At 37.9% G+C, this 20,635-nt stretch overlaps 1 protein-coding gene across 3 annotated transcripts in view; it reads left to right on the top strand.

Annotated features, from left to right (window-relative positions):
- LOC145663222 (cytosolic carboxypeptidase-like protein 5) overlaps positions 1–20,635 on the top strand; it is a 107,609-nt gene that overhangs the window by 9,401 nt on the left and 77,573 nt on the right. For all 3 annotated transcript variants that reach the window (XM_081729586.1, XM_081729585.1, XM_081729584.1), the window contains exons 4-8: positions 1,313–1,458; positions 9,642–10,998; positions 13,796–13,934; positions 19,089–19,296; positions 20,390–20,611. In XM_081729586.1, the coding sequence (XP_081585712.1) occupies positions 1,313–1,458; positions 9,642–10,998; positions 13,796–13,934; positions 19,089–19,296; positions 20,390–20,611 (2,072 nt within the window). The remainder of the gene's footprint in view (positions 1–1,312; positions 1,459–9,641; positions 10,999–13,795; positions 13,935–19,088; positions 19,297–20,389; positions 20,612–20,635) is intronic.

The raw sequence follows: 20,635 nt of genomic DNA, 5'->3' as shown, positions 1-20,635 counted from the left end.
AATAAAAGAAGAGAATTGGCGGGTGGTTGGTGAGAGTCTGTGAAGTCATGGGGGTCAGAGACATGGGAAAATAACTAAGTGCACCCCAAAAAATCTTATTCCTCCCACTAAACTATATCATTCTTCAGCGGAATCTTTATTTATTTTATTTTTATTTGTTTTATTTTTTTATTTATTTATTTATTTATTTATTTATTTTTTTTTTTTTTTAAATTCGGATTCACGAGCATGAGTAAGAAAATTTATACTCACTGACTTTGAAAGCTTTTTAATAAGATGTATAACGTTTGCACTCCCAAGCAGTTTCAGTTTCTAGAAATTTAATTTTTATTCATTTACTTTTGAAAATAGCTATAAGATTCGAGATATAGGGCAGCGTTTCTCTTGCATGGGAAATCCAAAAATAGTAATGTACAGTGGTAAAATTTAAATAGGGAGCTATTAACACCTGAAAGGAGCTTTCCAGAGACCCTTTGCATTTCCCTCCAGTCTACTGTAATGTGGCACATAGTTGTAATCAGGGTTTCAGTTCCCCGCAAATGAAGTGATAAGTATTTGTTATATATGTATAAAAACAATAAACTAACTCACTCTATGGCCTATGGAACCCGGAGGTTCAATGCCGCGTTCACAAAAGCTCTCCACTGACTTCTATCCTTAGCTAACTGCATCCAGTTTCTACTTTGTATTCCAATCTCTGCGAGATCCATCTTAATATTGTCCTCCCATCTGCGCCTAGGTCTTCCTAATGGTCGTTTTCCTATGGGTCTTCCAGTCAAGACTTTGGAAGCGTTTCTACTTTCTTCCATTCTAGCTACATGACCCGCCCACCTAAGTCTCCTAGACTTGACGACCCTAACAATGTTGGGTAGACCATATAAATTATGTAGTTCCTCGTTATGAAGTTTCCGCCATTCCCCATTCCCGTTCCTCTTGGGTCCGAATATTCGTCTCAGGATCTTGTATAAAAACAATTCGAAACAAAAGTAATCGCCACCTGAATAGCATAATGTGTTCAGGTTGTGCCAGCATTTGTTCCGATATATTATTCCATATGTTACTCATCATTTGGATATTGTTCTGGATCTTATTATGTCAGTGGAAATACTAGCCTTAAGCCATAAGTTCTGAGAAATACAACTAAGAAAATATCGGGAATCGCAGTTAGTAGCGCTAAATATTTTCTGCATATTGTAAGCATAAATGTGATTGCAGTCTCAGTGAATTTTAAAAAAAGAAAGCAGTTTACTTTTGTCACTGTTTTAGAAACTTAATTTTTTGTCAGTAATAATCAGTTTTTATTATATTACAGATGGTCCTCCTCAGTCCGTGTTGAAGATCAGCGTGATGAACATGAATAGGCAGGCGAAGCTGTATAGCCACGGAATGCAGCCAGTCTTCAAGACTGTTCCTGGGAAACCCAACTGGGAGAGAATTCGAGAGAAACCAACATATTCTGTAAGTTCATTTTGTTTTTTATGTAATATTTGTCGTAGTCTTAGATACGAAGCGCTGCCCAAACTTTCGAGAATTGTAATGTTCCTCCCAAAGAGTACAAATTCCTTTCTCTAGTTGTCTCTTGAGCAGTTTTCCAACTGGCATTGTAAATTCACTTATTTCTTAGTTTCTGCTGGTTTGGTTGCACCGTGTTCTACTGTGTCAATGAATTTAAAAATAGCTGACGCAAATAAGTAAAGTAAAACTAGAGCTGTAATCCACCAAATACTGAAGAAAGCGTTTCAAAAGTGGTCGGGATTCTGTGGTGGATGACAAACATCTGGTCATCATGCGTAACTCCAGAAACAATCGCGAAATAATTGCTTGAAGTGATCTTTAGGAAACTGCACTGTCATAGAGATATGTGAGCGCGTTCTACCGGATGAACTGAACATGAGACCAATTCCAGCGAAGTTTGTTCTTCGTCTTTCGAACGACAAACATCGAGACTGTTTTTTAATCTTGGCTCTTGCGATTTTATTCTGTTCCTTAAAGTGAAATTCCAGTTGAGAGGGCGGCGTTTTCATCCATCGAAGAGGTACAAGGAGATCGACAGCAGTTGTGGAAAATCTCTGGAATCATCGCATACAAACACGAGACGGCGGTTTGTACTGGGAGGGGAGGTAAGTTTCCTGATTTTTACGAAGAAATTCTCCTAAATTTTTGGTAGCTCCTCGTACAAGGTTCATCTCGGTGGATTCACTTAGAATTAGAGATGCGAACGAACGGGCTGTTTTGGGACTTTTCCGTCCACATTTTTTTGGGGGAAAACAGAAATTCTGCGTTGTTAAACTCTTTTATGATTTTTTTAATTCAAGTATGATCTTTGTTTTCCTGTTGTGGATTCTAACACTTTAAAAAAGCCAGTTCATTTCATTTATCTCTCATCGTCACAGTCTCTTTTAGCCTAGAGCTGGCATAACCGTTGGACGTAAAACTGAACGATTTCATTTTCTATATGAAATCGAGAACTTAGTTTCAAACCCAACCATTTGTAAAATTTTCCTACAAGTGTTAGAGTAAAATTACTTACGAGAATATATTTTAATGAAAGGTGAGTCACCAGCTCTGTTTGTTACATTTTTTTCCTAGTCTTCTGTGAAAAGAAATGCCCGATACGTTCTTATTGAGACATTTTTGGATGTCAGTGATAACCTGTCAGGTCTGCGATGTATCTTAATGAAAACACTTCACAGAATTCCCACATCATTAGGACTCTCTTTAAGGTAATGAGCCCTTTAAATATTCTTTATATAGATGATTCATTAAAAATATCCTAAGAAATAAATTTTAGGAATTTGATTTTTCTCTTGTGCTGTTTAGCGGGAAATTTTCGTGTATCTCACCTAAATCATTTTCTTAACTATTTTGCTTATGTTCTGCTCATGATGGACGTTTCTTGTTCTAAGTTTGATGTACAATGGTACATACGTAGCAGTTACATCCGTTGCTTATCTTAGATATACTAATGTCTTGTATACGAATATACCATATGGGATAAAATGAAAAAGTTAAAGCATAAAAGTTATAATTTTTAATTAATGTATGTATTTATTTCATCATTGCCCAGATAATGAAAAAAAAAATCAACGTTTAAATACTACCACTGTCCTTTTAAGAATATAGTATTCTTCTTTCTCACCTCAACCATAGGTTGGTAGGCAATATAAAGGGTTAGGTGGTAGAGCAGCCATGGCTGAACCTCGCCCGCTTCAATAAAGACATTTTCATTTCATTCATTTCATTTCATATGGAAATTTTAAGACTTTTCTCTCCGTTGAAAGAGCTGTTTTATACTTTGAACAGGTCTCTTCTTCGTAACTGCATCTAGATATTCTATCCTTGGTCTTCCTCTTCCTGGTTTTCCTTGTGCCTTTCGCTCTATCAACGCTGTGATCTAATCGGAGTGCCGAATAAGATGACCAAGCATGTTGTTTCTTCTTTTTCTTATCTTCATGATCTGTCCTCCTTCATTAGCTTCTTTTAGTACGTCTTCGTTCCTTTTCCTTTCGGTCCATGATATGCGCAGCATTGTACGCCAACACCACATTTCATATGCTTCCAGGTTGGATATTTTAGTTTTTCTCAGTGTCCACGTCTCTGGTCCGTAAAGCGCCACGCTCCATATCATTGTCTCAATAAATCGTTTACTAACGTCCAACGACACATTTTTTTTTTTTTTTTTTTTTTTATGTTAGCAGTCCTCTTTTCCTTTTGAATGCTTATTTAGTTTTTCTACTATTGAATTTACGTCTTTTTCACTTCTTCCGTCCGAGGATATTAGACTTCCTAAATAGGGGAACGTCTTAACGTCTTCGATTTTTAAAGACAGTCTCAAATTTAAATAGTTTAATTCGGCCAAAAAATGGATTCACATTTATTTGGTTTTAATTTCACTTATGGACAACAGTACGAAACTTGCAAAAGAAAAGTAGGTGGTCAGGCTTTTTCTTTAAATTTTAATTTTAATAAGACTAATTAGTTCGATTATTATTTCCGTTATTATGAATATTTTGATTTAACTAAATTTTTTTCATGACAAAGTTCAGCATCCCTTCTCAGCACTGAAGTTAGTTAAACGTGGAGCCTATAGTTCAAGATAGAATCGGAACTAACGTAATTTTTAAATTCGAGCCCGAATAGACAGACATATCTATCAGTATGTAAAGCCTCCATGTATCCATCATGGTTGTTAACACTGGAAAGTGCAGCAGAGAGTGATAAAGCTCTCCCTTCAGACTGTTGGCTTCTTCTGAAATACCTCTGAAAAATACTAACTATATATGAGTTGTTTCCTTTAAGCGATATATTGATGTGTATTGCTCCAATCTCCAAAATATAGTCACTGTACTACATTCTACGTCTGTGAAACCCAAATTAATCGCACTGCGTTCATCAGTTGTGATTGTTCCAGATTTAACTTGTACACCCACTCTTGTATGTAAATCATTACAATTTCCATATCCAACCGAACTTTTCTTGTAAATGTTTTAAAATCTTAGTTGAGGATTATAAGTATCTCTGGTGTTCTTCTAACGGTGAGTGAGATTTAAACCGCTTGTGACCTCTTTCTTCGTATTTAGCTACTATATGGTTCTGATTTGCTTTTTACTTAATGTTTACTTCTAGTACGTACTACAAACTGTACATCTACTACCGCTATACTGGAAAGATGAAATTTAAAAAAAAGGAAGAAAGAAAGAAAGAAAGAAAAATAAATAAAAAAACTTGAGTGACTCCTTTAATAGGTAATGCTAGATCTACTATAGCAGCCACGTAAAATTATATAAAGATTGACGGGTTCTTTGAAGCAATGAATTTAGTTACATTGAGCTAAGAATGTAATTGTAAGGCAACTTGTTTTACTTATTTATTTTAATGAACGTGAGAGTAGAAAACTTGAATGTGTTAAAGCATTCCAAGAAATCTTTTTTACTTATTTGACATTATCTTATATTTCATTATGAGGTGTATTTTTCCCTGCTACTAGATAGATATATTGTATATATGATGTATATTAATTGTACACGAAGTGTTTAATTGTTGGTCAGAAACTGTACGATGCTAAAAATAGGATAATAATAATAATAAACGTCTTTGTTGTACGCATTTAGGATGCATAAAACAAAGTCTCATTCCAGGTTATTCTATATGTTAGTTTTTAAAGTTTAATTTTTAAATATTTTGGATTAAAAGCATCAACCTGAATCACGAAGATAGAGTGTGATTGTTATGATTGATTTGAGCAGAGAAATGGACAGTGAAGACAAAACTTTGCTTTATGTGCTGGACAAACACCGTGTACGTAGATCATCTTCGAGTTTTAATTCATTCCACCATTTCATTATCATCATCATCATTCTTAGCCTCTGTGCATAATCGTCAACTTAAAAAAAAAACAACTAAAAACTTAAAAAAGTGCTTTAAAAATTTAATGATCCAGACAAGCACTATTTTATCAATATTTCCATTTACTGTGTAATTTGTAGATTGTGGTTACTTTACATATGATTCATAGTTTCCATATTTTGTTTAAATTTCCTTTGTCACATTTTAATTTTGATTTTTTTATTTTAATGAAAATTAATTGGAAAACTTCCCTTTTTGTATTATTTTATTGAAGACTGTTGGACATGGGCAATATTGTAGTGTGTTGTCCTCAAGTGTTGAAAATAAACGTGGTACGTATTTTCAGTGTATTTAGTGATAGTGGTTTTAATAATGGCATTTTGTAATGCCGAAAGAAGACTTACTACATTCGTTGAGCACTTCGCATACTCTTGTTCACGAAAAAGCTTCAGTTCGTTAGCTTTTGTAATCAGTTAGGAATTTCTCTATATTCGTTGGGGCTTTTAGTGGTATTTTCATATTGTATCTGTGCAATTTAGGTTCAATTCCTAATTATTTTTGGATAAAGCATGTAACAATCTGAAAACCGATCGTTCCAAATCTGTTTTTACTTAATAATTTATTTTAATTTAAAACATGATTTTCTGTTGAATGCTTCCAATAGGTTCCGAACATTGTAATTATTGATTGTTGTATTTTATTGTAAATACTTGTTTATTTAATTTTAAACTTGCTGTTACTAATTTTAAAATATTACTATCAATTTACAAAGCAAATTTTATTAAAACGAGTCGATGAATTAAAGCTTTCCGAGACACTAAATAAATCACTGGGCGGAAAGTACTTTAAATTCTGTATATTTTTATCTTTTTCTTGATATTAATCGATTGATGACTATTACAAACAGTGAAAGCTGATAAATATAAAAACGAATTACTATAAAATATTGAAAGTCCTATTCTTTTGTGCAGTAAATGAGTTGAGTTGATTTTGAGTTTAACGTCCCTTTTCAGCAGCGAGGCTATATGAGACGTGGACCTACTGATTAACGTGGAATCCCAACCACATGAGCTCCTGCCGGGAATCGAACCCGGGTCTCCCGCACCAAAGGCGCGTACGCTAACAGCTTAGCCACGGAGGAGCTCTGTGCAGTAAATGAATATAAATGGTAAAATATAATTATGTAATATCGTTGAGATATACATTAATGTGAATTGCTGAGAGCCAGGGTGGATTGATACCTACTGATTAACGTGGAATCCCAACCACATGAGCTCCTGCCGGGAATCGAACCCGGGTCTCCCGCGCCAAAGGCGCGTACGCTAACCGCTTAGCCACAGAGGAGCTCTGTGCAGTAAATGAATATAAATAGTAAGAGGTAATTATGTAATATCGTTGAGATATACATTAATGTGAATTGCTAAGAGCCTAACTCCGCCTACTTTCGTATCCTAGATGATTCCCAATGTTAAAAAAAGGAAAATTTTAAATTTATTAGTTTATGTTTGTATGAAATAACTATTTAACAAATAATATGACTTTCCTGAATCTAGAAGGCTATTACAATTTATGTTTTCAGATACGTATTCTTAGCCATTGTTATATAAAGCTCCGCAGTCATGTACTAATACGTCGCTGTCTTCAAGTAATGAATTGGTGAAGTACTATAAATGAGTGAAGTATATACGTCAAATTCTTGATATTAAATGAAATAATTTAGGTACTTGCTTGCTGTGGGAAGTAAAATTGTACTAAGATAACTGATATATTCTATAATCCGGATCGTTTGAAAACAGACAGTTGTAGTATAGCGCTTGTATTCAGGTATTAAAAAAAAAAAAATAAACGTTATCTTTGGAACTGAGATTTGGAATCTGTATGACTATTGTAACGTTTATTAAATACTGTGAATCTGCTTTCCCGCATGATAAACTCACAAGTGGAACATCAATTGAAAGTTTGATGTGATCACGCATTGTTTAAATTTCTGTGTTGTTTGCTGATGATAATACGTTGAGTTGATTTTGAGTTTAACGTCCCTTTCAGCAGCGAGGCTATGTTAAACGGGACCTACTGATTAACGTGGAATCCGAACTACATGATCTCCCAGGACCCCCAAGAATCGAGCCGGGGTCTCCCAAGCCAAAGGCGCGTACGCTAACAACTTAGCCACGAATGAGGTCGATAATACGTTTTACGCTTGAAAATACTTGAAGAAAATATTTAGTGTCTAACTGCTTATAATTTGATAAAATAGCACTCACCGGAATGACAATTTTTTACAATACATTGTCAGAATTTTCATTGTCCATTTGTCTCTCCAGAACCCTCAGAACAACCTTATCATATCTTCTTAATTAGGATTAACGAATTTCAAGCACGATAGAGGGGAGTGTTATTATTATTATTACTTTATTCTGTTAGGTGTTAAGGAGAAAACAACGCTTACACAAAGGTTGATTCATTTATATAGAGCCGAATTTGAATGTGCCACATACCTAGGAAATGCCGTTTCCTCCACCGGTAGTGTTCGATCACCAGACCATCTCTACTGACATGCCAGGAGATTGTGTTGCAGATGGACCATGGGTGTTGCATTCCACTCCTACAGGTAGGGGCCGCGGTGGCTCAGTGGTAGAGCGTTCAGCTCTGGTGCTTGGGGTTCCGGGTTCGATCCCAGCCCCCGCCAAGTGAACTTTGTGGTGGACAAACACCGTGTGCGTGGGTTTTCTCGGGGTTCTCCCGTTTCCTCCCACTTTATTCATTCCACCATTTCATTCATTTCTCATAATCACCGTCTCCTTTAGCCTAACCAGCATAACCGTGGGACGTAAAACTCAAAGATTTCATTTCATTTCCACTCCTACAGGCTTTCTACAAGCCAGAGACTGTACAGACTAAACAATGGGACACGCGCCGCTTGCGGACTCCGAAATCACATTAGTGCACTGGGCTGGGATCTGAACTCTTGACAGGGAGGTCAGCGAAATTCCAGTTTCCTGTTCCGTACGGCGATAGAATTTCAGTGGTTTTCGCCGTGTGGCAGGATTCCTTTCAGCCTAGTTCACGTCTTGTCCATGGAGTGCTGGAATTTCATGCTAGTACACTTCAGTCAGGACATGAGTCTGGGAGTACGCAGCATAGATTTTGACGTTTCACTCCACCTTTCGGGAAAAAAAAAATAAATGAAATCTTTGAGTTTTACGTTCCACGGTTATGCCGGTTAGGCTAAAGGAGACGGTGATTATGAGAAATGAATGAATTGGTGGAATGAAGAAAGTGGGAGGAAACGGGAGAACCCCTAGTAAACCCATGCACACGGTGTTTGTCCACCACAAAGTTCACTTGGCGGGAGCAGGGTTTGAACCCGGGACTCCATGCACCAAAGGTGAACGCTCTACCACTGATCCACCGCGGCCTCTTTCCACGTATCGGAGACGCAGTTTGCCATTGTACGAGAAATGGCCACAATCATGAATCCTTTTGGGAAACTGCACACTGGTGAAAGAACTTGCTTCAGCCCTTGGCATCAGTAAGTCTGTATGTAATGGCACGAACTTTACCATAGTCTGTGAGGTAAATCCACGCCTCATCAAGGGTTGACGCGAAGCCTGCTAGATAACGTTTATAGAGCCTCCTTCAGTCACTTTTCCGCTCAGCCATACGACACGGTTTCAGGGCGTGCACATTGCTCTTGCGAACGACCGTGAGGCGGAAATCCCTGTGAATGGCGCAGTTGATTGTTGCTTGTGAGGTACAGCATTTGCTGCTGTGTGTGTGTGTGTGTGTGTGTGTATGTGTGAGGGGATTTTCAGAGATCGCCATTCGCCGAACCACACGAAATAGCCGCGAGGTCCTCTTCGCGGGAGACCGGTTTCTTTATGCTTGCGTCGGTGTTGTGAGCCCAGGACTCTATGTCAAATATTTCCGTATAATACAATTCACAGTGGCACGACCTACACGAAAATTACACATTTCTGTGATGTGCGACATCCTGAACTTAGCGTTGGAAAGAGTCACAATGAACCCCTCTCACAATCTGTTCAGTTTTGACTGTCTTGTTTACGGTGCGCTTGATTACAATGCTCTACCGTGAGACTGGCAAGATATGCTTGCTGCCTCACAGTGATAGATTGCGAATGCGCGATACAGTAGTATATTAACTTCGGCTCAATATTAATGAATCAGCCTCTATATTTCACTGTAAAGTGAGTAAAAATAAAACTTCGTGTAGCCAAATTCATTGTGTATTCGGTGCATATATAATTTGAATGGATATATTTGTATGTTTACAGATGGATGACAAGAACTTTATCTTGACGTTCCAAGTACGGACTCCGGAGAACCCAGGAGCTGTGTTGTATGTGGCATTTACGTACCCGTACTCGTACAGTGAGTTGCAGAATATGTTAAAGACAATCGACAGTCGTTGTGAGAAGTACGAGACCCTATACAAGGAGACCGGGGGGCAGGACGTCATTTACTATCACAGAGAATGTGTGTGTTACTCGCTTGATCGGAGGAGAGTGGATCTCATCACTGTAACATCTCATCATGGAATAACAGACGAAACAGAAGTGAGGCTGAAGGACTTGTTTCCAGAGCCAGATGTGCCTCGTGCGTTTAAGTTCACAGGGAAGAAGGTGATATTCGTCAGTGCAAGGGTGCATCCGGGAGAAACTCCGTCAAGTTTTGTGTTTAATGGATTTCTGAACTTTATTCTTCAAGAGGATGATCCCGTGGCGGTTATGTTAAGAAAGAAATATGTGTTTAAACTGATACCAACTCTGAACCCTGACGGCATCGCGAGAGGACACTACCGAACAGACACTCGTGGCGTGAATCTTAATCGCGTCTACCTGAATCCATCGTTCTCGTTGCATCCATCGGTGTACGCTGCCAGAGCGTTAATCCGCTATTACCACCATGGGAAGGAGGTGGAGGACGTAATAGAGCCTGAGGATTATTCTAGTCATGAGAACCAACAAGGTTACGCTGATCTGTCGTCTGATCTCTCTAGTCCAGATCTAAGTGTTTCCAGAAGTTCTCAGGACGTTAGTTCGTCCCCTGTGAAGAGCTCCTCCGAGACATCGGTTGTTCCTATCCCTCAGTTGAAGGTAACGTCTCAGTTCGTGGAAGAAAATATAAATAAAGTGAAAGACAATGTTTCCGAGGCATCGAAAGAGAATAACTTGGACAAATGTTTGGAATGTAATCGGTTCTTCTGTGAAATCTCAGGCGAACACCAGTGCGGGAAGCAAGAGGCTGCAGTGAAAGAGAAGCCAGAAATTGTGACCGAGAGAGGAGAAGACGCTGAAATTTTTGATGAATCCACGCGATTTAGCTTTACTTCGCCATCAGTGTCAGATACAACGCTACTATCCGTGGCTCCTCGGAAGTGGTCAGGTGGTGCGAGCAGCTTCGAAGGCTGGAACATCGGTGCTGACAGTGACTGTAGCAGCAGCGCGGACTGTTTCTCCAAGCAGTTCGCCATCTTGCATGACAGCGAGGACAGTGTAGGCACTCATTTTGTGTCGGAAGCCAGCAGAAGTCTTCCAGAAAAATCTATTCCAAAGGTTGAAGTGCCAAAGACGAAAGAGGACTCTGGACTCTTCCTTTATGTGGATCTGCATGGTCATGCTTCTAAAAAGGGTAAGAGCTATTATTTAAGTAGTCAAAAGATTGAAAACTAATTGACTTGGTTTTAATAATTGATTAAACCAATTATCTCTGAGCGGTATATAATGCAGGTAGTTTGAAACATGGTAGTTTTGAGGGGCATTAGTTATTTAGTTACTGAATGCATAGAATTTTTCTTGTGCATTAACGAAAGTTAATGAATGGGGAGAAAACAAAATCCTCGTGGAGCAAAAGGTTGTTTCATGCAGTATATATCCAAGAATTCCTTCCTTTTAACCAAAGCCAAAGCAGTCACTTTTCATTTGTTTACCTCTTCTATATGTATTGGGATAGAAGATTCTCGGTTTTTTTTTTTTTTTTTTTTTTTTTCAAACAATTTCTGATTCACCATTTTACGAGGTGAAAATTTCTAGATTAATCTGCTAATTTTTTCACTTTTTCGATCCCTTAAGAAGGGCTGTGGTGAATCTATAAGGGAAAATAAATTCCTGATTTTGTTTCAGGTTGCTACATACCAGTTTTACGGAAATAATGTGTTTATGAAATGTACGAGGGAGGATCAGAAACTAAGGTTACAGGGCCGATATTTCTGGAATTAAGTCTGTTATAGAGGAATAAGGAGCGTGCGGTAAATTTAATGCATGGAGTTGGCAACTGTGCAGAGTTTCAGCCACCCGCCACCTACAGTGTTAGTTGTAGGTAAAGACAAATGGCGACTCGTTTGGGTAACTGGTCCAGCGAAGAAGTCTGCTCAGTTATTCAATTTCTGTGGGCAAAACATGTAACCGCGGCTGAAATTCACCGGCAGCTGGTAGTGGTTTATGGAGAGACTGTAATGTTTCGTCAGCATGTCGCAGAATGGTGTCGAAAGTTTGTGGCTGGTAGAGGAAACGTCACTTAGCTCTTTCCGCACCAGTGAAAGTCTCCATTTTCAACGACTGATCGATGGCGCCGTGTGTGGTCAATTCCGCAACTACTCACTGCGTGAGTCAAACTTGAAGTGTTTTACAGTATAATGACATATAAACCAAGTTTGTATGTGGTTTCAATGAAGAAGAGTTATAACTGATTGAAGTTGTAAACCGTATAATCACCCTGTATATACAGGTTTCACTGCAGGGTTTGTAACCTTACTTTCTGAACACTCACAATAAAGTAACATCTAATACATTATTCTTAAAAGGACAATACACTCATCTATTCGTTCGCCTAAGATGTGTTAATTTCATATTCCAATAGTTTCCTTTGGTGTTTTGTTGGCTTATGAACGCCGGCTTCTAAAATTCATACGATATAGGTAAGCACTCATAAGATTATCAATTTTTAAGTTGTAAGGAGTACATAGTTTCGTGTCGTAAATATTCTTATTGATCTTGTACAATGATATCTCTAATTTCAGCACGAATTTTAAAACGAACTCTAAGGAGTTATGAAAGTATGTTTCTTTTCAGTGTTTTACAAGAAAGAAAGAAAAGGAAAAAAAAGGATTAAATTGACCATTATCTGACTTTCAGAAGCCGTCGTTCGTTAATTTAAAATTGACTGAGTATGCTGTTGAAATAATTCCAAGTTACCACGTCTTAAACACATGAACAGGAGAGTGGGCTTGTTCTGTTTAATATGTTCATGGGTTTTCTTGGAATATCCTGTATATGTCACAAGTGTAAAACGCATTACGTATGGGCGTGAAAGCAAAATATTTTATTCGTCAACTGATGTTGCTTGACGTTATTATTGGTAGTTGCTTTTACAGGGTTTCTCCAGAAAGTATTAGGACTGAACTTTAAAAAGTCACAATTTTGACACCTGGACTTAATAGTTTTCAAAATATGCCCCTTCTGCATCAACACAGCGTTTCCAGCGAACTCTGCCTATCACTGAAGGCTCCCTGGAACGCTCTTATGCTCCCTTGTTACGGACTCTTGAATGGCCTGGACCGAGCCGTCCTTTCATAGCTCTTTTCAGTCGGGGAAAGAGGAAGAAGTCTTCAGGAGCGACATCTGGGCTGTAGGGTGGCTGGGGAAGCTGTTTGATACCATGTTTGCTCAGGAAGTCCATGACAGCAAAGGCGGTGTGGCCTGGCGCATTGTCATGATGAAGCTTCCATAATCCAGCGATTGTTAAACGAATGCAGGTGACTCGTTTTCTGAGTCTTTCAAGCACTTCCACGTAGAATGCAGCAGTCACAGTCTGACCAAGCAGTACAAACTTCTGTGAACCATTCCTTTGCAGTCCCCCCCCCCCCCCCAAAAAAAAAACAATTAATTTTTTTCCACTTGCTGAGTGAATTTCATTTTCCACTTGCTCATGCGGGTTTTCTTTTCGGCATCCTCCCATACGCAATCTTGATCATATCATGGGTCTCACTCGCAGTTTTACTCAGTTTGACGCAAAACTTCACCGCGTAACGCTGCTTTAACAAACGATTCATTGTGAAGATGGCAAGACACCTTGAAAGTGTTCACTTTAAACTCGATCTACATTCCGTGAAGACTTGGAAACGACTGATGACTGGTGCGCTGGTAGCTAAGACTCCCAACAGCGCAGTAACGTCCCTCTCCTTCACCACGTTTTGGCGGGAAAACATCAATTCTACTACTTCGCGGACAAACCCTGTATCTTTAGATGTTCCTTAATCTTCACAGGTAAGTTGTGATGATGATGTAGAAACTATTATGTTGTGTCAAATAAAATATGCGACAGCAGTTTACCAGCAGCCAATGGTTATAGAAGCTAAAGATGTAGACGTAGGTAGTAGATCGAGTGATAAAAATTAATAAATGTTTGTGTATTTGATGATTTATTGTAGGTATTTTTATGTATGGCAACCACTTTGATAAGATGGAAGACCACATCGAATGTATGCTACTTCCAAAGATAATGGCCCTGAATTGTGCCAATTTCCACTTTTCTTCTTGCAACTTCACTGAGCGGAATATGTATCTCAAGTAAGTCAAATGAAGCTTTCATCGATTTATTTATTTATTTATTTATTTATTTATTGAACAAATTCTCAGGTACAGCATAATTGTGCCATTTTACACAGGGAAATGTCAACAAGCGGGGAAAAAAAGAAAAAAGAAAGAGAATTTAAAAAATAAACAACAACAGTAACATCAATAGTTGAGTTGATTTTAGTTTAGCGTCCCGTTCAGCAGCGAGGCTATATGAGACGTGGACCTACTGATTAACGTGGAATCCGAACCACATGAGCTCCCGCCGAGAATCGAACCCGGGTCTCCCACGCCAAAGGCGCGTACGCTAACCGCTTAGCCACGAGGGAGCTCAGTAACATCAATAGTATTAACAAAGAGTGCACAAGTAATATTATTTACCAGCACGCGTTTTATTGCTCTTTCAAACACCGGGTACTCGAAAAAATGTCCACCTCACTTGTTAGATTATTATAATAGTTGGGTACTCGGTGAAAAAGAGACCTCTGTATAATTGTCAACCTAGGGCGTGCAAGATGGAATAGGTGGGTATTCCGGGTTTTGCGGGAAGGGACATGAAAGGATAGTTGTTGAATTAGGGTTTCTGATCTTAGGTTCCCATTTACAATCTTATGAAGAAACTTCAAATCAGAGTTATTTCTGCGTACTTCCGGCGTCGGGATATTAAGATATCGCAAAATTTCCTCCTTAGATAATATTCGAAGTGCGGGAACACGAAAACGTACATTGCAATAAAGAAATTGAGAACAGACTCAAGTCTAGAGAGATGTGTAGGTTCGGCCATGGCCCATATGGGAGAACAGTATTCGATCTTGGGTGCCATTAGATTTTTATAGAATGTTGTTAATGATGCCACAGTACGTAGTTCAGTGAATCGGTAAAGAAGCCCCAGCATACGCATTGATTTCTTAACTATTGAGGAGATGTGGTCAGAGAACGAGAGTTTCGAATCAAAGATGACACCAAGATCATTATGACTGGCAGAATGAGTTATAGGGAAATCGTTAATATGGTATTTGGAGGGAACAGGAGACTTTTTCAGAGTAATTGTAATACCGTCACATTTCTTACTGTTAAGTTTCAATTGCCACATTTCACACCAGTCTACAAAATAATTTATGTCTTCCTGTAGGGCAATTGTGTCATGGAAACATGATATTTCTCTATATAATTTGCAATCATCAGCAAAAAGCAAAAGGCCACCAGGATTAACTGATAGGTGAGTGTAGAGATCGTCCATATACAGGACAAATAGCAGGGGCCCTAGTACGCTTCCCTGAGGCACCCCCGAGATCACAGGTTGGGGGTTAGAAGTCGCCCCTGAAATAACAACTTTCTGTTTACGGTCCTTTAGACAGCTGGTGATTAAAGAGAGAAATAGAAGAAGAATGTGACTGTGGAGAAGAAGAAGAATGTGACTGACAGAATCAAAGGCCTTTGAGAGATCAAAATAAATGACATCTAATTGAGTATTGTTATTTATACATTGAACTGCACAGGAAAGAAGAGTACTATTTACATTACTTTACAAAATTAATACAGTAAAGCTACGATTATCCGTGAGTGCCGAGAATTTTTTTTAACCCGTACTGCAGTCGCGCTCAATTGTTTTGCATAAGTAGTCGCTGCGAACTAACACTCTGCATCCAAATAAGTACTGTGTGCTCTTAAACATAAAAATAAATTGCATTGTAAAAATCTATATTTCAAACAGTAGTACACGTTTCGAAGTGTAACACTACTCTGATAAGCAGGGGCCGTGGTGGTTCAGTGGTAGAACGTTCATCTCTGGTGCATGGAGTTCTTGGTTCGATCCCAGCCCGCGCCAAGTGAGCTTTGTGGTGGACAAACAACGTGTGCGTGGGTTTCCTCGAGGTTCTCCTGTTACCTCCCACTTTCTTCATTCTACCATTTTATTCATTTGTCATCATCACCATCTCCTTTAACGTAGCCAGCATAACCGTGGGACGTAAGATTTTTCTACTCGGATAAGCAGAAGCCGATTGTTGTAATTGGGAAGAGTGATTTGCGTGGTGATAAATGATATTCATTGTTCAGTGCGGAGGAAGAGTCCGCGGGCGACCATTGGAGGGTTATTACGAACGTAAAACAAAAATCCAAGCCAACAACCAAAAAAATACAATAGGCCCTACAGTGCGACGGTCGAAAATTACTAACAAGTTTATTGTGCATCGTAATCCTATAGGCCTTCTCGGAGTGGCAAGCTCTTGATCTTTTGTTTTTGGTCATTTCTTAGGCTTTCACATTCTCTGATCACTGACCTTGATAACCCGACCAATACAAACAGTAAAACATAATTTTTATGCTAAATATTATATATATATATATATATATATATATATATATATATATATTCGTGTTTGCACATCATTTTCAGTCTTTATTCGGGTTATTCGCGGTGCCCTTGCCACCCAAACCCGCAGATAAAAGGGCCTTTACTGTATTTTGTTGAGGCATCGTGAAAAAAATTCTATTGTGTACGTAAATGTTTGTGTATGGGGTGGACATTTATGTTGAAATACCCATCTAATCTTAAACTAATAGATGAAAAACGTTGAAATTTCGTACTCTTCCAAGTCGAGAGGGGAAATAACATTGTTTGATATACCATCCAGTACCACCAATAAACAGTGTTAGCAACAAGAACTTCTAAATAGCACTACGTTAAGTTATTCTATTTCAAATTTTCAACACAAACAAAATACAACTTTCTTACAAGACTGTCTATAATCTTTATTATAAATTAACTAGAAATGTTACAGTTTCGAAAGTATATCACTTCCGAAACTGTGACATTTCTAGTTAATTTATAATAAAGATTATAGACAGCCTTGTAAGAAAGTGTGTTTAGTTTGTGTTGAAGATGGACACAAGGCTTTTTTATCATAATATTCAAATCTTCCTATTAAACGAAGATTCATAATACCACTATTATTATTCAGTATTTCAAACTAAGGACGCTATAGTATCACAAACATTGAGATTTTGGATATCCGTACAACAGTAAATAAGGAAGGTCAGATGGACGGGGCAATACACATCCAAAGTACTTTAGTGTCGAACACTGTGATTATGATACAAATTATTTTGAATAACATACACAGGAACTTCAGAATTGATAAATGACGGAAACTGATTTTTAACTCACCAATTCCTCTATAGGTGCGAATTCAGTGATATATAGTGTGTCAAAAGAAAATGAACGACAGGACCAGGACTCGAACCCGAGATCTTTGGCATATTGTGCCGATGAGGTAACAACTACGTTACACAGTCTGGTTCCTGAAGAGCCATATATTCCCTCAGGGTTTGCCAAACACTATATAGGCGCATTATCAGTAAGTATGATAAATTGGTAATACAGTGCTCAACACCTACGTATGAAAAATATGATATACTTCTAGAAGACATTGGTTTTGATAGACACCAGAGGTATTTAGTGGTGTGGAAATCATCAACCTGATAAGTCCCAAGGCACATTGAAATTGTATTCGTTTATTATACATAAGTGCATATTATATGAAATGAAAACCTTAATTATTCTTTATATATTGTACTTTAAAGAGGAAATAAAGTTCTCACAGAAGGTAAGTATCTAAATACAGCGTATCCATAAGAATACTTCATAATTTAAATTGGTATTACGTCGCTTTGGATAATTGTCACATTTGAAAGAAAGCTCAAATATATTTTACTATACCTCATAGACATTGAATGTGGGCCCCACGAGTGGCGATGTAAACATCAAGACAATACTCCCATTTACACCACACACGCTCCATCATATTTGATGAAATGAACTGGATGACATCAATGATACGAACTTGCATTTCTTACTTGTGGTGAGGCAATGGTAGTACATAGACACAATCCTTTACATAAACGATGAACGTGCACCAGATTCTACGTGCTGTGTTATTCCAAAACACACCAACTTCATTTGTGTGGGATCGCCATAACTCCTTATAACTTATTCTTTAATAAGAACACAACAAGACAAACGTTGGCCCATTAAGGCATAACAGTACAGAAACATAAAAGCTTCCCAAGTGACCTCCAGGAGTCTGTTAAATATCCAACAATGAAACCATGTCGACTAATCACAACTTTAACATGAGTGAATTTACTTTGTGTTTGATCCCGCCCATTGTTGCCATGCACAAAAATATTTGAGTTTTTCTTTCAAATGTGATCGATTTAATTTAAATACGATTATCCAAAGCGACGTAATACCATTTTAAAGTATCATAGTATTTTTATGGACATGTTGTACTACCTTCGTGTTTCAATAGTAATGATCCAATATACATTAATTTCTCGTCGATATGTCAAACATAATACACGTAGAGATGAATTCTAAGTTAAATTGTTAAAAGATAGAATATAACACTTCAGTGGCAGTAACCATTTACGAAAACACTCTGCTAATGTATTTCTTATCTATTTCCTATATATCTTATATGTATACAGGGTGAACATGAAAGATGTGCACAAACTCCGGGACATCACAAGAAGACCAAAAAAAAAAAAAAAATCCTCTTACTTGTCAAATTCTGCGTCGTGTACGAGTGACAGGGGACAGATTGGAATCGACAGTCGAATCCTGACAAATGGAACAGAACAGAATACACAAATTATCTCTGTCTGCGAAAGTGCCTAATGTACCATTTTGGTGATGTTCATAGCCACATATAACTAGTTTTGATGTCACGAATCACTTCCCGCAGTTTGTTCTTATTTTTCTGTTCCGTTCCAACTGTCAAGATTCCATTGTCGCTTTTAAGTTGGCACCCCTGTCACTCGAACACCACGCGGAATTAAACAACATGAAAGAGGGCCTCTTTTGTCTTCTTTTGATTTCACGAATCACCTCCTGGATTTTGTGCACATCTTTCAGATTCATCCTGTGTATATGCCTAACATTGCAATAACATCAGTGTCCAATGCATGGAACGAAGGAATGAACTCACCGTTCAACGAATTCCTCAAGATTGCCCAGAAAACAGTTAAAAAACAACCTAAAAAATAATATATATATTCCAAATTATTGCACTGTTCTCTTTATTCTCTATGAAAAAGATCAAGCACAGTTTATTTATTTGAATGTTATGTAATTGTTTGTTGTAGGGATCGACACGATGGTCTAAGTCGTGAAGGCTCCGGAAGAGTGGCTGTGTTGAAGACAACAGGTCTCGTCCGCAGCTACACATTGGAGTGTAACTACAACACAGGAAGGACGGTCAACGCTCTGCCTCCATGCTCTAGGGATATGATTAAAGCAGCTGTACAGACGTATGTAGTTCCTCCCAAGTTCACGCCATATATATTTGAAGAGGTACGTTGACTCGAGTTGTTTTGATTGTAGGTGTAATAGTCAGAAATGTAATTAGATATTTATAGATTGTAAAGTGAGTTATTCAACAAGAAACAACAAGGAGCAAGCAACCATTGAATACATTGCTTGCTCCTTGTTGTTTCTTTCTGGTAAAATGTTATGTTGTCCCATTAGTCAGTTCAGATATATTTCCACGCTTCTGATTGGCTGTTTGAACGGGCCAATGAGAGAGCAGATAGAGAGATGAATTGTGTGTGTATATACTTGAGTAATTTTTTGTATCACTCAGTGTACGTCTGATGAGGATCTTGGCTAGAAGATCGAAACGTCACGTGTAAATGTGTTTTTATATTAAATAAGTGCAGTCTTGTTCAGCAGTGTGTTTATTTTTCTTATCTTTCACAATATTATCCAAAGAAAAATAATGTTACATCCTAGAATTAAGAAGGTATTAGATATAGTAGAACGTTTTTTAGATATGCTGTATTGCTAGAAGTTTGTTTTCCAGTTGATAATGACTTTCGTAGACATAGATTGTAAGTGAAACCTCTGAATATCACTAATATACAGATGATTTTCTTTAGAATGCCATAAAGAATCAAACCTCACACTTTCTGTTGTCCGTAATTATTAAAACTGGTTATTAATTTCATCACTGTCTTGGACCATTCAGTAAGTATAGTTGAATTAATGTCTACAGTTGGTTGTTCAACTGAAGCACTATTGTCATTTACAAAGTTTGAATAGTTTCCTGGAGTGCACAGAGCCGTATGATAGCTTTCGTAGAGTTGACCGTAGATGTTTAACGGAAGCTAGCGTATTTAGTTCTCGTCCCATCATATTGTTCTAGATTAAAAATAAGAAAGTTAGTGCTTGACTTTCAGTCCATGAGACAAAGTGTATTATGTAGGCTATCCACTTCTTCTTAGGAAATAACAGAGAGATAGTTTTTGTTACTTAATACGTAATGGCGAGGCGTACTTGAATATATGTAATTATATTCGGGGTGAAATTTGAAATTCCATGTATTGTATAAAAAGATAAAGTAATAAAAGAGTTCTTGCAAGTAATTTGAGCGCCCTTCTTTTTTCAGGTTGGAAGAGCGTTAGCGATTTCTGTGCTTGATTTGTGCGGGAACAACCCGTTTAGTAGAATCCCAAATTCTGAGTACAAAAGCTTATTTGGACTACGAGTGTGGCTTCGAGAGTACTGCTCCTCAGGTAGTTACGTATCACACAAAAACAGTGCACAAAAAGCTCAGAGAGGCGCCACATTGTCTTCACAAAGGAAACATGGTACCTCTTCCGCAGCTCAGGTAGGGAAGCTCATCGTAAACGTT

Source organism: Thermobia domestica, chromosome 10, assembly GCF_964235325.1.
Source record: "Thermobia domestica chromosome 10, izTheDome1.hap1.1, whole genome shotgun sequence".
NCBI classification, from domain to species: Eukaryota; Metazoa; Arthropoda; class Insecta; order Zygentoma; family Lepismatidae; genus Thermobia; species Thermobia domestica.
The sequence above is the reverse complement of the archived record's forward strand: the minus strand, read 5'-3'. Positions and strand labels throughout refer to the sequence as shown.